Raw genomic sequence first — 17,400 nt, forward strand, 5'->3', positions numbered from 1 at the left:
AGCATAGTTTAGAGGGTGACTTCTGAAGATAGCATAGTATTGAGATGTCCTGTATCATCATCTCAAACATATTATTGTTCAGACTTCAGAGAGTCTGAACTTTTTTTACCAGCAAATTAAACTGATGTACTTAGGAATCAGCAAAGGGAATATATAGTTTAGCCTTGCGAACCATAAGAGGACTAAACATCAGAGGCATGAACTCAACAACAACAAGAGGATATAAGTGAAAACATAACGATAAACCGTCATCAGATGAAATGTTAAGTTAAAAGTAGCTGTTATGAGAAGTAGGAACCCAGTTTCGTTCAAAAAAAGTAGTAGGAACCCAGTGACAAGCTACCCACAACACGTCAGTACAAGCCTCTTTACATCTCCATCAGTAACAAACGCTACTATTAATCATATTTGGCGAATGAACTTGGCATAATACCCAAAATTGCCTGAACAAAGTTGTCATTTGTACATTTTGTCATACTTAAATCCTGCACCACAAAATTAAAGAAAACAAATGAGCCATTTCTAACAACATATTTGCTGGACAGCGGGTAGTTTATGAAAGCAGCTTACATGGAATCCTTTTCCTTTTGAGACTTGAATATTGATTTCACTCAGTAATACCACTAGTCGACTTCTGCCTAGCAGAACCTACGAAATCATGATAACTACAGTAAGTACAAGAATTTCAATGGCAAAACAATAAGAGAACGCAAGGGTACAGGTCATACCGTCAGATGTGAGCCAATCCTGAAAGCAAACAAGCTCTTCAATATAGAAATTCCTACGTGATTCACGTATAGCAAATTTTGCAGTTCTTGTTGCTATATTGAAATATGTACGGCATGGTATTGCCAATATATCACGTGCCATCCGAGCAACTGTTGGATAGGTCAGGTTATGTCCCTTCCACCAGCGAAGAACATCACGCTCACCACCAGATAGACGTGGCTCTTGCAAGTACTGATCAAGCTCAGTCATTGGTCGTTCACAAATTGGATTTTCGTACTGACGGTAATATTTCAACCGAGCATCACCTCCATCCACACCAACTTCTGTTCTAGTCTCGGAAGTACAGTTAGTATCTTCCACCTTGCCAGAATATTCATCGAAGAGGTTCAGAAATATATCATGCATATAGTGAATATAATGTGTGTCAGTGTGCAGTCTAACACGAAACTTGATGTGTTCCAGACGGTGCGAAGGATCAACAACCATGGCCAAATAGAAATGTAAGCAGCAGAGTTTCCAGCAGTTCTTGAACTTCTCTTGCATTTTCTTTACCACAGTGGAAAATGAATCATCCCTGTTGTTATCAACTTCGCGTTGCAAATCACGTTTGACTTTCCACACCATGTCAAATAGGTCCACAGGACAGGGAAAATTTGGCATTATGTCTATACACCGATGAAAATCCTCCAAGGTATCACAAATACGACGTGCACAGGTCCAGTCCTTCCCTGATGCTGCATAGTTGTTGTTTGAATATTTTACTGCTGAAGAGGTGAGGCCCTCCATGAACTTTGAACACATCACTGACTTCTCCATGATTTTGTCAAGTTCATCCAGGCCCACTTTGTTGGGCTGTAAATAGAATTGTGTGTGTGTGTGTGTTTGTGTGCTGGCCCATCAGCTAGAGGCCCATCTACTCATGTATATGTAAATAACGATAGCAATACTGAAGGGGTGAAGCTTCCAGAGAAAAATTCACAAACTACATGGTATCAGAGCCGTGCTCCTGGCGGCCGGCGGCGACGAACCCTAGCTGAGGGAGCAAGCGCTGAGGTTGGAGTTCTTGGTGGTGGTGTAGGACGGTGAGCAGGGACAAGTAGGAGTGGACTGGAGGCGCAGCAGTTCAGGACGCTCGCGGCTGCTGCAGCGAGCGGCGGTGACGGCAACACACAGCAGGTGCGTGAGCTGAGCAGGGAGGTCTGGAGGGGCAGCAGCTACAAGTAGGTTCCCCGGCCGTGCTTCTGCTTGTTGAGTTGGTTCCCAGCCGTGCTTCTGCTTGTTGGCTAGTGGTGAACTCTGTACTGTGGCTTGTGGTTGAGGGAAGAAGCACTAGTGACTGTTGTTACTGTTGTTCTTCTTCAAGATTGAGGTAATCGAGATTGTTCTTGCTGCTACTACTGATTTATTGGGAAGAAAATACAGGGTAGAGGAATTGTTGGCTTGTTGTTAGTGCTGCTGGTGGAGTGTAGACAAGGAGAGTTTGCTTTGTTACAGCAGTTAGTTGAGTGCTGCTTGATTAAAATGGGGGAAAATCAGGGACTTGAACAAGTGATGGGTAAATTGGTGGACATGCTTGCAAAGAAATTTAGTGAGGCCCCAACTACAAGTAATGCAGTGATTCCTCATACTGAAACAATGCAAAAATTGAGTTGATGCAAAATGATATTAAGTTGGAGGGTGTCAAAAATTATTTAAGTTGGTCAAGGAGAGCATTGTTGATTTTGAAGACTAAGGGATTAGAAGGATATGTCACTGGAGAAGTGAAGGAGCCTGAGAGCACTAGTGCAGAATGGAAGACTTGGAGCACTACCAACTCTTTAGTAGTAGCATGGTTGTTGACTTCACTTATCCCTGCTATTGCTACAACTGTTGAGACCATCTCAAGTGCAAGTGAGATGTGGAAAACTCTCACTAATCTCTACTCAGGAGAAGGAAATGTGATGCTAATGGTGGAGGCACAGGAGAAGATAAGTGCTTTGAGACAGGGGGAGCGTTCTGTTGCAGAATATGTTGCAGAATTGAAGCATCTGTGGTCTGATTTGGATCATTATGATCCTCTTGGGTTAGAGCACCCCGATTGTATAGCAAAAATGAGGAAATGGATTGAGCGCAGAAGGGTTATTGAATTCTTGAAAGGCCTAAATCCAGAGTTTGAAGGGAGAAGAGATGCTATGTTCCATCAGACTACTCTTCCTACCTTGGATGAGGCTATAGCAGCTATGGCTCAAGATGAGCTTAAGAGGAAAGTATTGCCTAAGGCTACACCACCTTCATCAAGTCCCACCTATGCAATGCTACAAGGTAAAGAGACTTGAGAGTGTTTTAATTGTGGTGAAATGGGGCATCTCATGCGTGATTGTCGTGTTCCTCGCAAGCCTAGTTATGGAAGAGGAAGAAGTGGTGATAGAGGTGGAGCAAGAGGTGGAAGAGGTTATGCAGGTAGAGCTAACAGAGGTAGAGGCTATGAGTATAGAGGTGATCACAGAGCTAATGTGGTCACTCTTGAAGAGGGTTGTTCTGGACCTACAAATGTTGATGTTGCCAAACCTTGTTCATTCTACCTCAGGTAACTCAAACCAAGCATTTATGTCAATCAATAGTTCTCATTCAAATTGGATACTTGACTCGGGTGCATCCAGACATGTCACGGGTATGTGTGGAGAATTTGCATCATATAAACCATACCCATTTACACGAAAAGAAACAATTGAAACTGCTGATGGAACATCATGCCCAGTTAAGGGAAAGGGTACAGTACAGTGTACTCCTTCAATCACTTTATCATCAGTGTTATATGTCCCTTCTTTTCCAGTGAATTTGATTTCAATAAGTTCTCTTGTTGATCATATGGATTGTCGGGTATTCCTTGATCGTGAGAATTGTTTAATTCAGGAGAGGCAAACAGGGAAGAAACTTGGGACTGGCGTCAGGCGTGATGGACTTTGGTATTTGGATCGAAAGGAGACAAGTGAAGATGTATGTCTTGTATTGATGGCTTCTACAAGTAAAGAAGAGGCTAAGGTATTACTTTTGCATTGTCGATTGGGGCATATATCTTTTGAAACTATGAGTAAGATGTTTCCAGCAGAACTAAGTAGAGTGGATAAACATAAGTTAGTATGTGATGCATGTGAGTATGGAAAACATACAAGAACATCATATGTGAGTAGAGGACTCCGAAGTATATTACCATTTATGCTAATTCACTCAGATGTTTGGACTTCACCTGTGGTCTCTATGAGTGGAATGAAGTATTTTGTTACCTTTATTGATTGCTACTCTCGCATGACATGGTTATATCTTATGAGGCATAAGGATGAGGTGTTTAAATGCTTCCAGAATTTCTATGCATACATTAAAAATCATTTTAATGCTCGAGTTCAATTTATTAGAACTGATAATGGCGGGGAGTATATAAACAATGAATTTAGTAGCTTTCTTTCATCAGAAGGAATATTGCATCAAACTTCTTGTCCTGATACTCCTCCACAAAATGGGGTGGCTGAGAGAAAAAACCGTCATCTTTTGGAGACAGCTCGCTCATTGATGTATGCTATGAATGTACCTAAATTCTTGTGGAGTGAGGCAGTAATGACAGCAACTTATCTTATCAACCGCACGCCATCAAGGATACTTGGAATGAAGACACCATGTGAGATGATATTTAGAAAGAATGAATTTGTTGTTCCACCAAAAGTGTTTGGTTGCACTTGTTTTGTTAGAGATCATAGACCTTACGTTGGAAAACTTGATCCTCGGGCTGTCAAATGCATCTTTATAGGCTATCCATCTGGCCAGAAGGGGTATAAGTGTTGGAGTCCATCAGAACGACAAACCTTTGTTAGTATGGATGTTACTTTTAGAGAATATGTCCCATTCTACGATGAGAAGACAGATTTAAGTTCTTTATTCATTGATCTTGATAATTCAACTAGTGGTCATGATGGTCAACAGATGGAAGGTGAAATATTGGGTCCAAAGGGAGATGAACAATCAAAGAAGGAAAAGTTTGTGGTTGGTTCAATTCCATGTCCTATGGGTGGTCCTGTTGCACAGGAGCAAGAATGGAGGAAGCCACATGAAGAGGAAAATCTTCAAGTATACACAAGGAGAACAAGGTGTCCAGTAATCCAACAAGTTGAAGAGGATAATCAGGTAGAGGAAGATGTAAGTCATGAGCAAGGGTCTTTGGAGTCAGGGGGAGAAGAAGAGGAAGTTAGAGAAGAATCTGACTTACCAATTGCTGTCAGAAAGAGTGTGAGAAGCAATGCAGGTAAACCTCCACTAAGGTATGGTTTTGAAGATCAAGATGAGGGTGATGAAGAAAATAATATATCCAACTTTGTTTCCTATGACTCCTTGTCATCCACATATAAAGCCTTTGTAGCACGGTAAGAACTCTCATCTCTTGTGCAGCTAATTTTGATTGGCCATTGCATCAGCTAGATGTCAAGAATGCATTTTTACATGGAGATCTTCAAGAAGAGGTGTATATGGATATCCCACCGGGATTTGCTACTTCACAAACTGAAGGAAAGGTGTTGAGATTGAAGAAATCTTTGTATGGTCTTAAACAATCACCAAGAGCATGGTTTGATCGGTTTAGGCGTGCAATGTGTGCTATGGACTATAAGCAATGTAATGGAGATCATACAGTTTTTTATCATCATAGTGGAGATCATATAACCATCCTTGCTGTCTATGTTGATGATATGATTATCACTGGGAATGATTGCTTGGAGATAACTAGGTTGAAACAGAATCTAAGCAAAGAATTTGAAGTTAAGGACCTAGGCCAGTTGAAATATTTTCTGGGTATTGAAATTGCAAGATCTCCTAGAGGGATAGTTCTGTCACAACGGAAATATGCATTGGATTTGCTCAGTGACACAGGTATGCTTGGATGTCACCCAGCCTCTACACCAATTGATCAAAATCATAAATTATGTGCAGAGTCTGGAAATCCAGTGAATAAGGAAAGATACCAAAGACTGGTGGGAAGACTGATATATTTGTGTCATACACGACCTGACATAACTTATGCTGTCAGTATGGTGAGTCGATATATGCATGATCCAAGGAGTGGTCATATGGATGCGGTCTATAGGATCTTGAGATATTTGAAGGGAAGCCCAGGTAAAGGCCTATGGTTTAAGAAAAATGGACACTTGGAGGTTGAAGGCTATTGTGATGCAGATTGGGCAAGTTGTCCTGATGATAGAAGATCAACTTCAGGCTATTGTGTGTTTGTTGGTGGCAATTTAGTATCTTGGAGGAGCAAGAAGCAACCGGTGGTGTCTCGCTCAACCGCTGAGGCAGAATATCGGGCAATGTCAGTGAGTTTGAGTGAGTTGTTATGGCTAAGGAATCTTCTTTCTGAGTTAAAGTTGTCGGTGGATACTCCCATGAAATTGTGGTGTGACAACAAGTCAGCAATCAACATTGCTAACAACCTAGTTCAGCATGATCGAACAAAGCATGTGGAGTTGGATCGTTTCTTTATCAAGGAAAAACTGGATGAGGGAGTTTTGGAATTAGAATTTGTAACGTCTAGTGGACAAGTTGCTGATTGTTTAACAAAGGGTTTAGGTGTTAAAGAGTGTAATCGTTCGTGTGACAAGATGGGTATGATAGATATCTATCACCCATCTTGAGGGGGAGTGTTGGGCTATAAATAGAATAGTGTGTGTGTGTGTGTGTTTGTGTGCTGGCCCATCAGCTAGAGGCCCATCTACTCATGTATATGTAAATAACGATAGCAATACTGAAGGGGTGAAGCTTCCAAAGAAAAATTCACAAACTACACACTTGAATGACCTGATCAAGTAAATGAGTTCCATATCGTATCACAAACAAGCTCTGTTTTGCAGTGTGAATTCGATTCCTGGAAGCTCTGTTTTGCACGGTGAAAATTCCATTTCTGGAGATGGGCTTTGACATTTGAAGCAACTGAATCATCAACAAACTCATCATCCAATACAATACTAAAAACCTTATCACGAAGACCCCATTTTTCAATAGCTCCCAATATAACACTACTCAATTCTCCTGCATCGCAAGAAGGACCTACGTGACAAAATCTGATGATTTTCTGTTGCCTCTCCCATTCTTCATCAATGTAATGAACACTCAAGCACAAGAAGGCCAATTGTTGAACATAGTGCCACACATGAGCACTCAAGCAAACCCGACTGCTTAAAGCAGCAAACCTCTCCTTCAGCTTAGCCTTTTCTTTGTCAAACAGTTGTATAAAGTCAAGATAGATGTTAATGTTGGCTGGCATATTGACCATAGAATCGAAGCAAGGAAGACACTTTCTAAACCTATCATTGTGCATCATCAATGGTAGGTATCCGCACATTGCCATTGTCTGGATAAGTCCATTTGACCCGTTCTGATCAGTCTCAGGATTCTTCATATTCGTGCCGGTAGGATTGTTCTTCTGTTCAGGCACTGGATGTTCATCATGAGATTGGTCATTATTATTCGTGGGTACATGACGCAAGGTAAGATTCTTCTGTTCAGGTGTTGCGAGTTCCTCACGAGACCCACTCTTGTCGACCTCCTGACTCTTCCGATTTGTGTCATTCATACTGTTAGGCAAGGCAGGATCCTTCTTGTGAGGCATCACATCTGCTGTGTCAGAGCATTTCTTTTGGCTGATTGGCAAGAATAGGAGCTTCTTCTGTCTCGGATCAGAATTGAGTGTCGTCAGATTCTTCTGGCTGGATGGCAGAAATGGAAGCTTCTGCTGCATTGCCCTTTTCTGGGAATGGGGGTTGCACTTGGACTGGTGCTTTAGCAGGCTACTAGTGCCACTGGTGCTGTTGCTGACAAAAACTTGGTGGCAGTGCATGCACTCAGCCTTTGCAACCTTCCCATCCATGTAGATGGGTGTGAAGTCATCCCACGCCTTTGATCGGAGCCTTTTCGGCCTTGTGCCCAAGAACAATGGGCTAGGCGCGCTGCCTGAGCTTTCCTCTTGTTCAGCCATGTCATTGGCATTGTCAACATTATCTCCCATTCCTAAGAATCAAGAAACACAATAATTGCATAACAGTGCATTCGAGTAAATTTATGTTTTCGAGTGAACAATGGCCTAATTTATTTTAACAAACATTTCAATAAAAAAATGATTGAATAGATTCAGTGCATATCAGATTTGAACAGAATCTATTATATACTAAAAGTCCATTAAACTTGCTACAAACGCTCCTAAGGCGCCATGTGGCATCCTATAAACGCTCTCAAGTCGCCACATGTCACTCAAATAAAAAAGAGAAATCTGACCATTGATTTTCATTTAAATTGGTGGACCCACTAATTTTGATCGTTAGATTTATATTTACATAAAAAACAAAATCTACCTCCGTCCAACGTACGTCGTACGTACGATCCCTCCACACCGTATGTACTACCCATCTAACCTCCTTTTCTTTTTTTTCTCCTTTTTTTTATCCCCATAATGATTAAAATTATTTTTTATGGGCCTAAAAAGCCCATCAACCTACTGGATCCCCAAAAAAGCAAAAAAGAAAAAAAAACATAACACGTACACTATTTGACAGAAAAAAATAGTACGATCACAGGCACATACGAATACTATATAGAAAAACAAACGATCTATACTTATCCTTACATATGACTATATAAAACATGGCATATCTATCTTATCTCTAATATTAACATATTAATTACATTTTAATTTAAAAATGATTACATATAACCATATTAGATGCATTTCAGATCGATCTTTTTTTTACATCCAGATCGACCCTAATATATGACTACATAAAACATGTCACATCTATTTTATTTATAATAAAAAATATTGCATCACATATTAATTATATTTTGATTTAAAAATTATCACATGAACCATATTATAATCTTTTTACGCCTTTCTCAGTCCAATAGTGCTAACGATTACTCCCTTTATTAGGTTTAAATAACTCACAAGAAACATCATATTCATTTACATTTACAAACGCTCTCAAGTCGCCAAGTGGCACCTACAAACACTCCTATACCATCATGTGGCGCTCTGATAAATTTAGAGAATTTTTTTTAAAAAATCTAACCATCAGTTTTCATTTATTTCGGTGAACCCGTTATTTTAACCAATAGATCTATAATAGAAATAACATTAGATTTATATTTATAAAGGCCCTACATGCCATTCATACATAGCTGTACATACGTACTTCATACACCGTGTATACTAAAAGCCCACCGGGCCCCCACATTCCTTCTTTTTTTCTTTTTCACTCATATGAGATACTAAAAGTCCATTACATTTTCTACAAATGTTCTAAGTCGCCATGTGGCACCTACAAACACTCCTATATACTATCACGTGGCGCTCTAATAAATTTAGAGAGATTTGAAAAACAAAAAATATTATATGTAAATAGAATATACAAACAATGTACTACAAACAATAGTTGACTACAAGTACATTACTACTATGAGTAATACTATTCCTACACTTGTACAAATGCTTCTAAGATACCACGTGATGCTCTAATAAATTAGAGAGAATCGATGAAAAATTATATAAAAAAGTAAAATATTTATCCATCAATTTACAATTAAATCAATGATCCATTATTTTCAACCATTAAATTAGATATACTAAACTAATCCCTATGTGCGAAAAACCATATAGTTCTCTACATACATACACAACTCCTACATAAGTAGGTACACAAGAGATATAAAAAGAAAAAAAAAGAAAGAGTGTGTGTGTATTATCCATCCCATTTGGTAGTTTTCACTTTGTTTCCGGCTCTAAAATATTCCCAAATTGAGGATATATAAATGAAGCAACCACTCCTACGGAGGTGGTACACCAAGCAATGCCATATGGCACTACCTTACGCCACCCTTTGCTCCACCCTCTTCTCGTCGATTTTCTCGAAAGTGTATTTTTTACTAATAATGTAAAAGACAATCATATGAACTAATATAAATATGTGCAGAAGCACACTATGAGTACACATGCGTACACTCTATTCCTATGTTAGAAATATATTTGCCCAAAAAAAAAAGGAAAAAAACAAACATATGTACGAGAGACTACTATTTGCCCAAAAAACATACATGTAACTGCATTATATCTATTTTTATGTCGTTCTCATCCAAATAGTGTTAACGAATTAGCACAAATTCCAACGCATATTAAACACTACATACATGCATAGGTGAATTAGATGTATAATACAAGTAAATAATATCAAAACCGTATGTTAGCAAATGATCATCGTGTGAGCCAATATTTTCTATGTGATCCTCGCCACTGAAGCTATTAGATAGTCAACTGATCAACCACGTTAATCTTTTTTAAAATATGTCTATACTACTAAAATTTCGTACTATTGATTAACAATAAATCAACTCAAGACATAAAAAAAGTTTTTCATTACCTCCATCTTCTTTCACTCATTCCCTAGAGGGTGCCAAGCATGAATCTCAACTGACTTACGTTGTAGTGAACTATGCAGGTGCATTATTCGGTTGAGGTGATTCGAGTTAGAGGTTACCGTTGAAAATATAGCTTAACTGACCTACTTACCAATAAAATTGTGCTTCACACATGTCTTGAGGAGCACAACTATATCAATATGAGACCCATGAATTAAGGCATTAGAGAAAAATCCTTAGCGGCTATAGTCGGCTTCACCCAGTCGTTAGAGGGGCATTCTTATATAAGTTTAATGGGGTTATCCTATTAATTGGTAGAAGCGGTACTTTTAAATATTTATATACAGATTTGGACACATGTGAGACATGGGCACTTGGGTATGATGTGGAGATTTTTTTATGACATTAATGATGTGTTGGGTTTATTTTTAGGTATAACTGCAATTATATCTATTAAAAAGACAATCATATTTCAAGACAATGACAATAAGTAGTGGTGATAGGCGAATCTACATATAATCGAGACAAAGTGATTATTTTGTTTGGATATGATACGCATTCTTATCATTTAGTACATCAGAATCTATGATCTATTTATTATAGTGAATATAGTGAGATAGGATTTCTTTTAGTATTCTTTTTATATACAATAAATAAACTGCCCGCGCATCTGCGCGGGCTTCCTTACTAGTTTTATAAATCGATTAAAGCCTAATGCAACAAAATACTAATTGGCGTTCGTGAAAAAAAAACAAAATACTAATTGGTATAGCATTCGTTGTCGTCGTTGTTTTTGCAAACTGACTGAGTAGACATTTCAACAAAGTAGAATTCGTCCAGCGTCAGATTTGTGAACAAAGTTAATCAAACCAGACATTTAACAGCTAGATGAATAAATAGAGCAACAGAAAATCAATAACAAACTATGCAGCTGGCGATGGCATCCAAATAGATGACATCTTCTGAGTTCTGAGTGAGAGTAAGAGAAAACAGTACCGTTCAGTATCCTTTCCTCTCCTGCGCCGACTTGGTTTGCAGCATCATCACAATCTTGTTCCATGCCTAGACACCAAACAGAAGCAATCCATTCCTCAGCTGTTTCCAATCACAACCAGCATGCACGATATAACGAATCGACAAAAACCGAAATCCACTAGGAAGAAGCAGAGTGCATCACCACAACCCCAAGAAATGGGGAAAAAAAGAAGAAAACCAGGAATCGAGAAAGAATAGTGAATAAACAAGAATCGAGAAGACGCATACCGATCCCCGGACGCAACGCTGGATTCCTTGCCGCCACCTCCGCCGCCGCCGCTACCCTCTTGGGAAGCGAGGATTTTTCCTCTCTCTATTAAAGCGGAAGCAAACGAGAGAGAAATATGGCGGGAAAGGAGAAACCGGGAAGGAGCCTTTCGCGCCGATTCCCCGCGCCACCTCACCTCGCGTTCGCGGTAAAAATGAAAATCTGTCACCTACCTTTGTCTGGGCCCCACTTTTCCAGGGAGCCCAAGCCTGAAAGCCTAGAGCCCATTTAACCATTTTGGTTCGGCCCAACAAGCTGGCGCTAGAACTCCAGTTCTGAACTTGTGTGCTTTTGCTGTAGTTCAGTCTCTGTTCCTTGCGTACTGCATCATGCTGCACAAGAATCTGTGTTGTAAGAGATCGATTGGGTTGAACTAACAAAGAAAAAGCTGCAGATTGTGTACAAATCTAGATCTGTGTTTAGCTTTATTAAGCGGAGGTGAGTTCTGAGTTCTGAGTTCTGAGAACAGCACTGCAACCAAAAAAAAAGGTGTGCTCTCTACTTCTCTATGATGTTCTGAACATTTTAGTTTTGTCCCATGGACTTATCAGAGTATATCCGCCTGGTTTTTCAGATCTTCCAGGAAAAAAATGGTTGATGATAAATTAAAAACTACTACTGTGATCTATGCATGATCATGTCGTGCATCATTCTTCATAGAAAGCCTGAATATTTTTTTGGTCGACCGAACAAACCAGATACAAGCATGAAAAGCAAAATAAAGTATACTCTAGCTTATGGAAACCGTAAGACTGAAAATTACAGGAATATAACTCAGGACAAGAGGATATATAATTAATATAATATCAAGATAAGAACAATGATCAAGTATCACCGGATCGATAGGTTTAGAAAGGATAAATACTGAAACCAGTAGACCAACCGACAAGTCACCGACCACACATACATACACAAGCCCCATTACACATCCATGATCTATCATCAGTAACTGAAGATACTGTTAACCATAGTTGCCAAATGAACTAAGCATATTATCCTCAACATTTCTGAACCTGAGTACACGCATTGTCGAATCCTGCAGACCTGCATCAGAAATGTAGCTTATGAGCATTGCCAGTAGCACATATTACAGTGAGAACATAAGGAAAACAACTTACATAAAACATTAGCAATGCTGAACTATTCCCCCCAAAGTATCATTGAATGATATGAGGTAACTAACTTGCATAACCTACAACACATGTATACCACAGTTAGTACAATCATGCAATTGGATAGCAGTGAGAACAGCAAGGGCATTACCCCTCAAAAAAAAAGAGAGAACAGCAAGGGCACAAAACTCACCGCCTGATCTGAGCCAATCCTGAGTACATACGCGCTCTTCAACATAGTGGTTACCATCTGACTTAGCAATTGCAACTCTTGTGGTCCTTGTTGCTACCTTACAATCAGTACGGTAAGGTATTGCCAATATGTCACGTGCTATCCGAGCGATTGTAGGATATATCATACTATGTTCCTTCCACCATTTGAGAACACTGGTTCCATCATTTGAGAGACATGGATCTTCCAAATACTGATCAAATTCAGTCATCGGTCGCTTCCGCTCTGGAAATTCAGAATAATGATAATGATCCAACAACCTGTCATCTTTATACAAATAATTCCAGCCACTAGTTATAAAACTGGAAGTGCAGTTAGGGTCTTCAGTCTGACCAGAATATTCCCTGAAGAGCCTAAGCAACATGTCATTTACTTCTTCAATATAATCTTCCATATCACTGTTAAAATTATACATAATACGTGACTTGATAATTTCCAGACGGTATTTAGGATCCATGATCATAGGCATACAAATATGTAAGCAATTGAATTTCCATTGTTCCTTGAACTTCCTTTGCATCTTTTCCCGCACATATGAACTTTCTTCGTCACTATAGTAAACTGGTTCACGGTGCAAATCCTTCTTGACATCCCAGATCTTGTCAAAGAGCTAGAGTGGACTGCAACCTTTGTACAGTTCATCCTTTTGTCGATGAAAATCATCCAAGATCGCACAAATTTTATCTGCTTTACCCCAGTCTTCTGATGATGGTGCATATCTACAATTTGGATACTGTAATGCTAAAGGAGCGTCACCCTTTGGATACTTAGAAAACTTTCTTGACCTCTCCATGAATTTGTCAAGTTTAGAAAACTTTCTTGATTTCTCCATGATCTTGTCGAGCTCATCGAGCCCTACCTGAATAATCTGATCAAGTAGATGAGTTGCATAGCGTACCACAAACAAGCTCTGGTTTCCAGATAAGCTTTCATCTGCATGCAGTGAGTTCCATTTTTGAAGGATATCCTTCACATCTGAAGCCACTGAATCGTCAATGAATGCATCATCTAATGCAATGCTGAAAACCTTGCCAAAGAGACCCCAACTCTAATAGCTGTTAATATGACCATACTCAATTCTTTTGCGTGGCAAGAAGAATCGACAGCCTGGAATGCAATGATCTTTTTGTCCTTCTGCCATTGATCATCGATGTAATGAACACTCAAGCACAAAAATGGCAAGAGTGTGTCATAGTGCCAAACATAAACACTCAGGGACACCCGACTATTTAAAGATGCTAACCGCTTCTTAAGCTTGGCCTTTTCTTCTTCAAATAATCCCGTGAAGTACAAGTACAAGTTATCTGCAGGTGGAATTTCGACCATAGGGTTTAAGGAAGCAACAAACCGACTGAATTCACCATGGTTGCTCACCCTCAACGGAATATCTCCGTACATTGCCAATGTTCTGACGAGCTTATTAGTTTCAGCCTGTTCAACCTCCAGGTTCTTTGTATTTTTGTCTGTAGGAATGTCCTGCTCAACTGCATCAAGTTCCTTAGGGGACCTATTCTCGACTGACAGCGATACTGGAAGCTCTTGTTGCATGGGCCTCTTCTGTGCCCGGGGGCTGCATTTGGCCTGATGCTTTAGCAGATTGCTTGTGCCACTGTTGAAGACTCGGTGGCAATGCATGCATTCAGCCCTCGCAACCTTCCCATCGACGAAGATGGGTGTGAAGTCATCCCACACCTTTGATCGGAGCCTTTTGGGCCATGTGCCTAAGAGCAATGGGCTTGGCGTGCTGCCTGAGCTTTCCTCTTGTTCAACCATATCATCGGCATCGTCAACCTCATTTTCCGTGCCTAGACATCAGGAAAGACTTAGAAAAGTGCAGTCAATTGAGTAAAACATGTCTAAAAATTAATTGCCCTAATTTAAGTGAACAATATTTTTAAAAGGGGATGGACTGAACAGGCTTAGCGCATTGCTGTGAAAACATTGTAATTGCCAAATGCACCACAAGATTAAAGCTGCACTGCAACATTTCTTCTTTACATGCAAGAGAGTTTATCATTCAACAATGTAGAGCTTATAGAGTACCAGATTTGTGAACAAAGTAGACAAGTAGCATTTCGAGGAAATAAATGTAGCGCAATAGGTACTAGACTTTGAAGCTGCCTATTACTCGTGCAATCGAAGTGAACCTAGAAGACTTCCACTTGCAAGAACGCATCATGAAAATAGATTCGTTTCAATCCATACGAGATAGTAGAGAGAATCGCACCATTCATTTCTCCATCCTCTTGTTTGCCGACGCCGCCGCTTGGACCGCCACACTCCTGATCATCCATACCTGCACAACCCATGAACCCAAATCGCATTCAACACACAAGCTAATAATAAAAAAAAACAGAAGCCTAATCTATCCAGGAGGACAAGAAACGGCTTTGGATTATTCACCGCCGCCTCCTCCATCCCCCCAAAAAATCAAAATAAAAAGAAGAATCTAGAATTGAGGGGAAGATGCATACCGATCTTTACAGCTCGAGTAGGGGGACACTGGGATAGATCGGATGCGGCGGATCAGCAGAAGCGGCGTTTGGATTTGGGTTTTTCTTCTCGGGCGGAGCGAGGTGGGGAGAAGAAGGGGGAAGCGGCGGTGGAGACGAGAGGGGAGAAGATGGAGGGAAAGGGGAAGCCTTTCGCGCCGCTTTCTCCCGCCATCTCGCGCTGCTTCGGCCCCCCTGACTTCTAACCTACCTTTGCGTGGGCTCAATCCATGGAATCAGAGCCCATTACTGAAAAACTCTTGGAGACCCAGTATAGTGCAGCCAAATTGGGCTAGGCTTGCTTCGAAAAACAGAAAAAAAAAAAAAGATCTTCTGTTTTCCGAACAATCTCAAAGTTGCCATTGCCAACACAAGCTGCTAGTACCTTTTATATTTTGTTAAATTTCAAAGAACCCCATGTTTTATGGTCGAATTACGAAAAACCATAAATATTATGACGTGTGGCGCATAACCACATGTTTTATGGTCTTAATGTTTCATAAAAACCCACCTTTATTGAAATCTTAATTAATTTAGCATATCTTAAACAAATTTCTTAAATTAGTAAAGAATTAAACTATTAATCTTAGCAAAAACTTAAAACTTAATAATTTTATTTTTGAATTTAAGTCAAATTCGCGCTCAAAATGTATAGTGATGAGGTTTTGTAAAAGAACAAGTTTTAAAAAACCCCATGTATAATAGTCAAAGTTGTAGAAAATCATATGTATTATGTTTCTTATCAATAGGTTTTATGGTCTCAAAAACCTCACCTTTATTAAAATCTTAATAAGCTACCGTAAAACGTGGGGTTTTCTAAAGTTTACTTTTTATTTTATTTTTCAACAGTGGAAATGGATTATAGGCTGCCACAAATAACAGTAGCATCCTGCTATACTATGCAGCTTCAGAAAAATCAGAAGACTTACAATATTATATGCTCTGTCCATGCAGAAAAACACACGCATTGACACACACCCTGACACTGCCAGCGAGAGGCAATCGTCACCTGTCACTCACAGACTCACTAGGGACTTCTGACTGCACCGGCATCAGTGTGCGGTCAAACACGGAGTACAGTACCTGAAGTCTGTGGAACTTTCACGGCACCGGCCATGGCATGCAGCTCGGCGGTCGGCGGCCAATCGATGATCGAGTCTCACTGGCTGGCGTTCTCGCATGCGCATATGGCTTCTGAATTCTGATCGAACATCATCTTCGTCTCCGCTGTTCATCACTACTAGCTTGTTCAGGTCCCCATCATTTGACTTATTTTTTAATAAGCCAAAATAGCTTTTTAGAAAATAAAAATAAATTTATAGATAAAACTTTTATAAATGTGTTTTTAGTGATTTAAAAGCCAATGTTGTAAAAGAAACTACGTTGAAAATATCTGAAAAATAATCTCAAAATTAAGTTTGAAAATTTAAAATTTGGCTTTTTCTTTAGCTGATTAGACCATCCGATGGGAGCCTCAGAGCGACGTATTTCTTTCGAAACTTGAGAGTAGCTATAAACATATTTCAATAAGATAAACGATGAGAGAGAAAAGAAGTAGCATGGACTTCAAGACGCAGTATGTGCATGATATGTGGGATAATATATTAATAGTATAGTAAGCAACTATTGTATGAATTGGCTATTAGATTGGTTATAGATAAATTGGAGTTAGTAATGGACTGTACTATTAAACTTACCCTGAGGGGGAGGTCATCACTTTGGCATTTCTCACCCACTTGCAATTGATTCTTGTGATGGTCGATCGTTCATTGCTTCTGTTTCTTCTGAGATGTGATCATGGAGCATGTTGAACGATTGGGTTGATCGACAGGGCACTGATCAGCTGGGTACGTATAAGCAGACTCTGGTAACATGTGATCGATAGAGATTTTTAGTTTCCCAACATGCTGCAACCAATCAGATTGTTGCGTGTCTCGCGTGCTCTGTGTACTTGTGTGTTGATTGTGCACGGTGCATTTGTGACAACTTTTTCCTGATTGCAACCCCAGTAAGGTCATGTAAAAATGCTTTACTATTAAGCTTAGAAGAAAGTATGGGCGGTTTGATCACTTGAAATTAATAACACACTACGAAAATTAGGCACCCTCA

At 39.7% G+C, this 17,400-nt stretch overlaps 2 protein-coding genes and 2 pseudogenes across 2 annotated transcripts; 1 reads left to right on the top strand and 3 right to left on the bottom strand.

The window, feature by feature from the left end:
- Nucleotides 1-607: 607 nt before the first annotated feature.
- LOC127783734 (zinc finger BED domain-containing protein DAYSLEEPER-like) lies at nucleotides 608-1,545 on the bottom strand. The gene is made up of 2 exons (XM_052310912.1): nucleotides 729-1,545; nucleotides 608-648 (listed from the first exon to the last, which is right to left on the bottom strand). The coding sequence occupies exons 1-2, from the start codon at nucleotides 1,543-1,545 to the stop codon at nucleotides 608-610; spliced, it is 858 nt and encodes a 285-aa protein (XP_052166872.1).
- A 158-nt stretch (nucleotides 1,546-1,703) lies between these two features.
- Nucleotides 1,704-5,123, top strand: LOC127785166 (uncharacterized). The gene is made up of 3 exons (XM_052312587.1): nucleotides 1,704-3,030; nucleotides 3,110-3,295; nucleotides 3,622-5,123. Exons 1-3 carry the CDS (start codon nucleotides 2,382-2,384, stop codon nucleotides 3,663-3,665), a joined length of 879 nt encoding a protein of 292 aa, XP_052168547.1. The 5' UTR covers nucleotides 1,704-2,381; the 3' UTR covers nucleotides 3,666-5,123.
- Nucleotides 5,124-6,508: 1,385 nt separating this feature from the next.
- On the bottom strand, nucleotides 6,509-11,493 carry LOC127785165 (zinc finger BED domain-containing protein RICESLEEPER 1-like; annotated as a pseudogene).
- A 276-nt stretch (nucleotides 11,494-11,769) lies between these two features.
- Nucleotides 11,770-15,413, bottom strand: LOC127785030 (zinc finger BED domain-containing protein RICESLEEPER 3-like; annotated as a pseudogene).
- Between the last annotated feature and the right edge of the window lie 1,987 nt (nucleotides 15,414-17,400).

The sequence above is a fragment of the Oryza glaberrima genome, chromosome 9, assembly GCF_000147395.1.
Source record: "Oryza glaberrima chromosome 9, OglaRS2, whole genome shotgun sequence".
NCBI classification, from domain to species: Eukaryota; Viridiplantae; Streptophyta; class Magnoliopsida; order Poales; family Poaceae; genus Oryza; species Oryza glaberrima.

Excerpts from the sequence above, each read along its gene's own strand:
- LOC127785166 (XM_052312587.1), top strand. The coding sequence starts at position 2,382 with ATGCAAAATGATATTAAGTTGGAGGGTGTCAAAAATTATTTAAGTTGG. Across the intron at positions 3,031-3,109 it reads CACCTATGCAATGCTACAAG|TTATGGAAGAGGAAGAAGTG; the intron begins GTAAAGAGACTT and ends TCGCAAGCCTAG. Across the intron at positions 3,296-3,621 it reads CCTTGTTCATTCTACCTCAG|GAGAGGCAAACAGGGAAGAA; the intron begins GTAACTCAAACC and ends TGTTTAATTCAG.
- LOC127783734 (XM_052310912.1), bottom strand. The coding sequence starts at position 1,545 with ATGGAGAAGTCAGTGATGTGTTCAAAGTTCATGGAGGGCCTCACCTCT. Across the intron at positions 649-728 it reads GGATTGGCTCACATCTGACG|GTTCTGCTAGGCAGAAGTCG; the intron begins GTATGACCTGTA and ends ATGATTTCGTAG.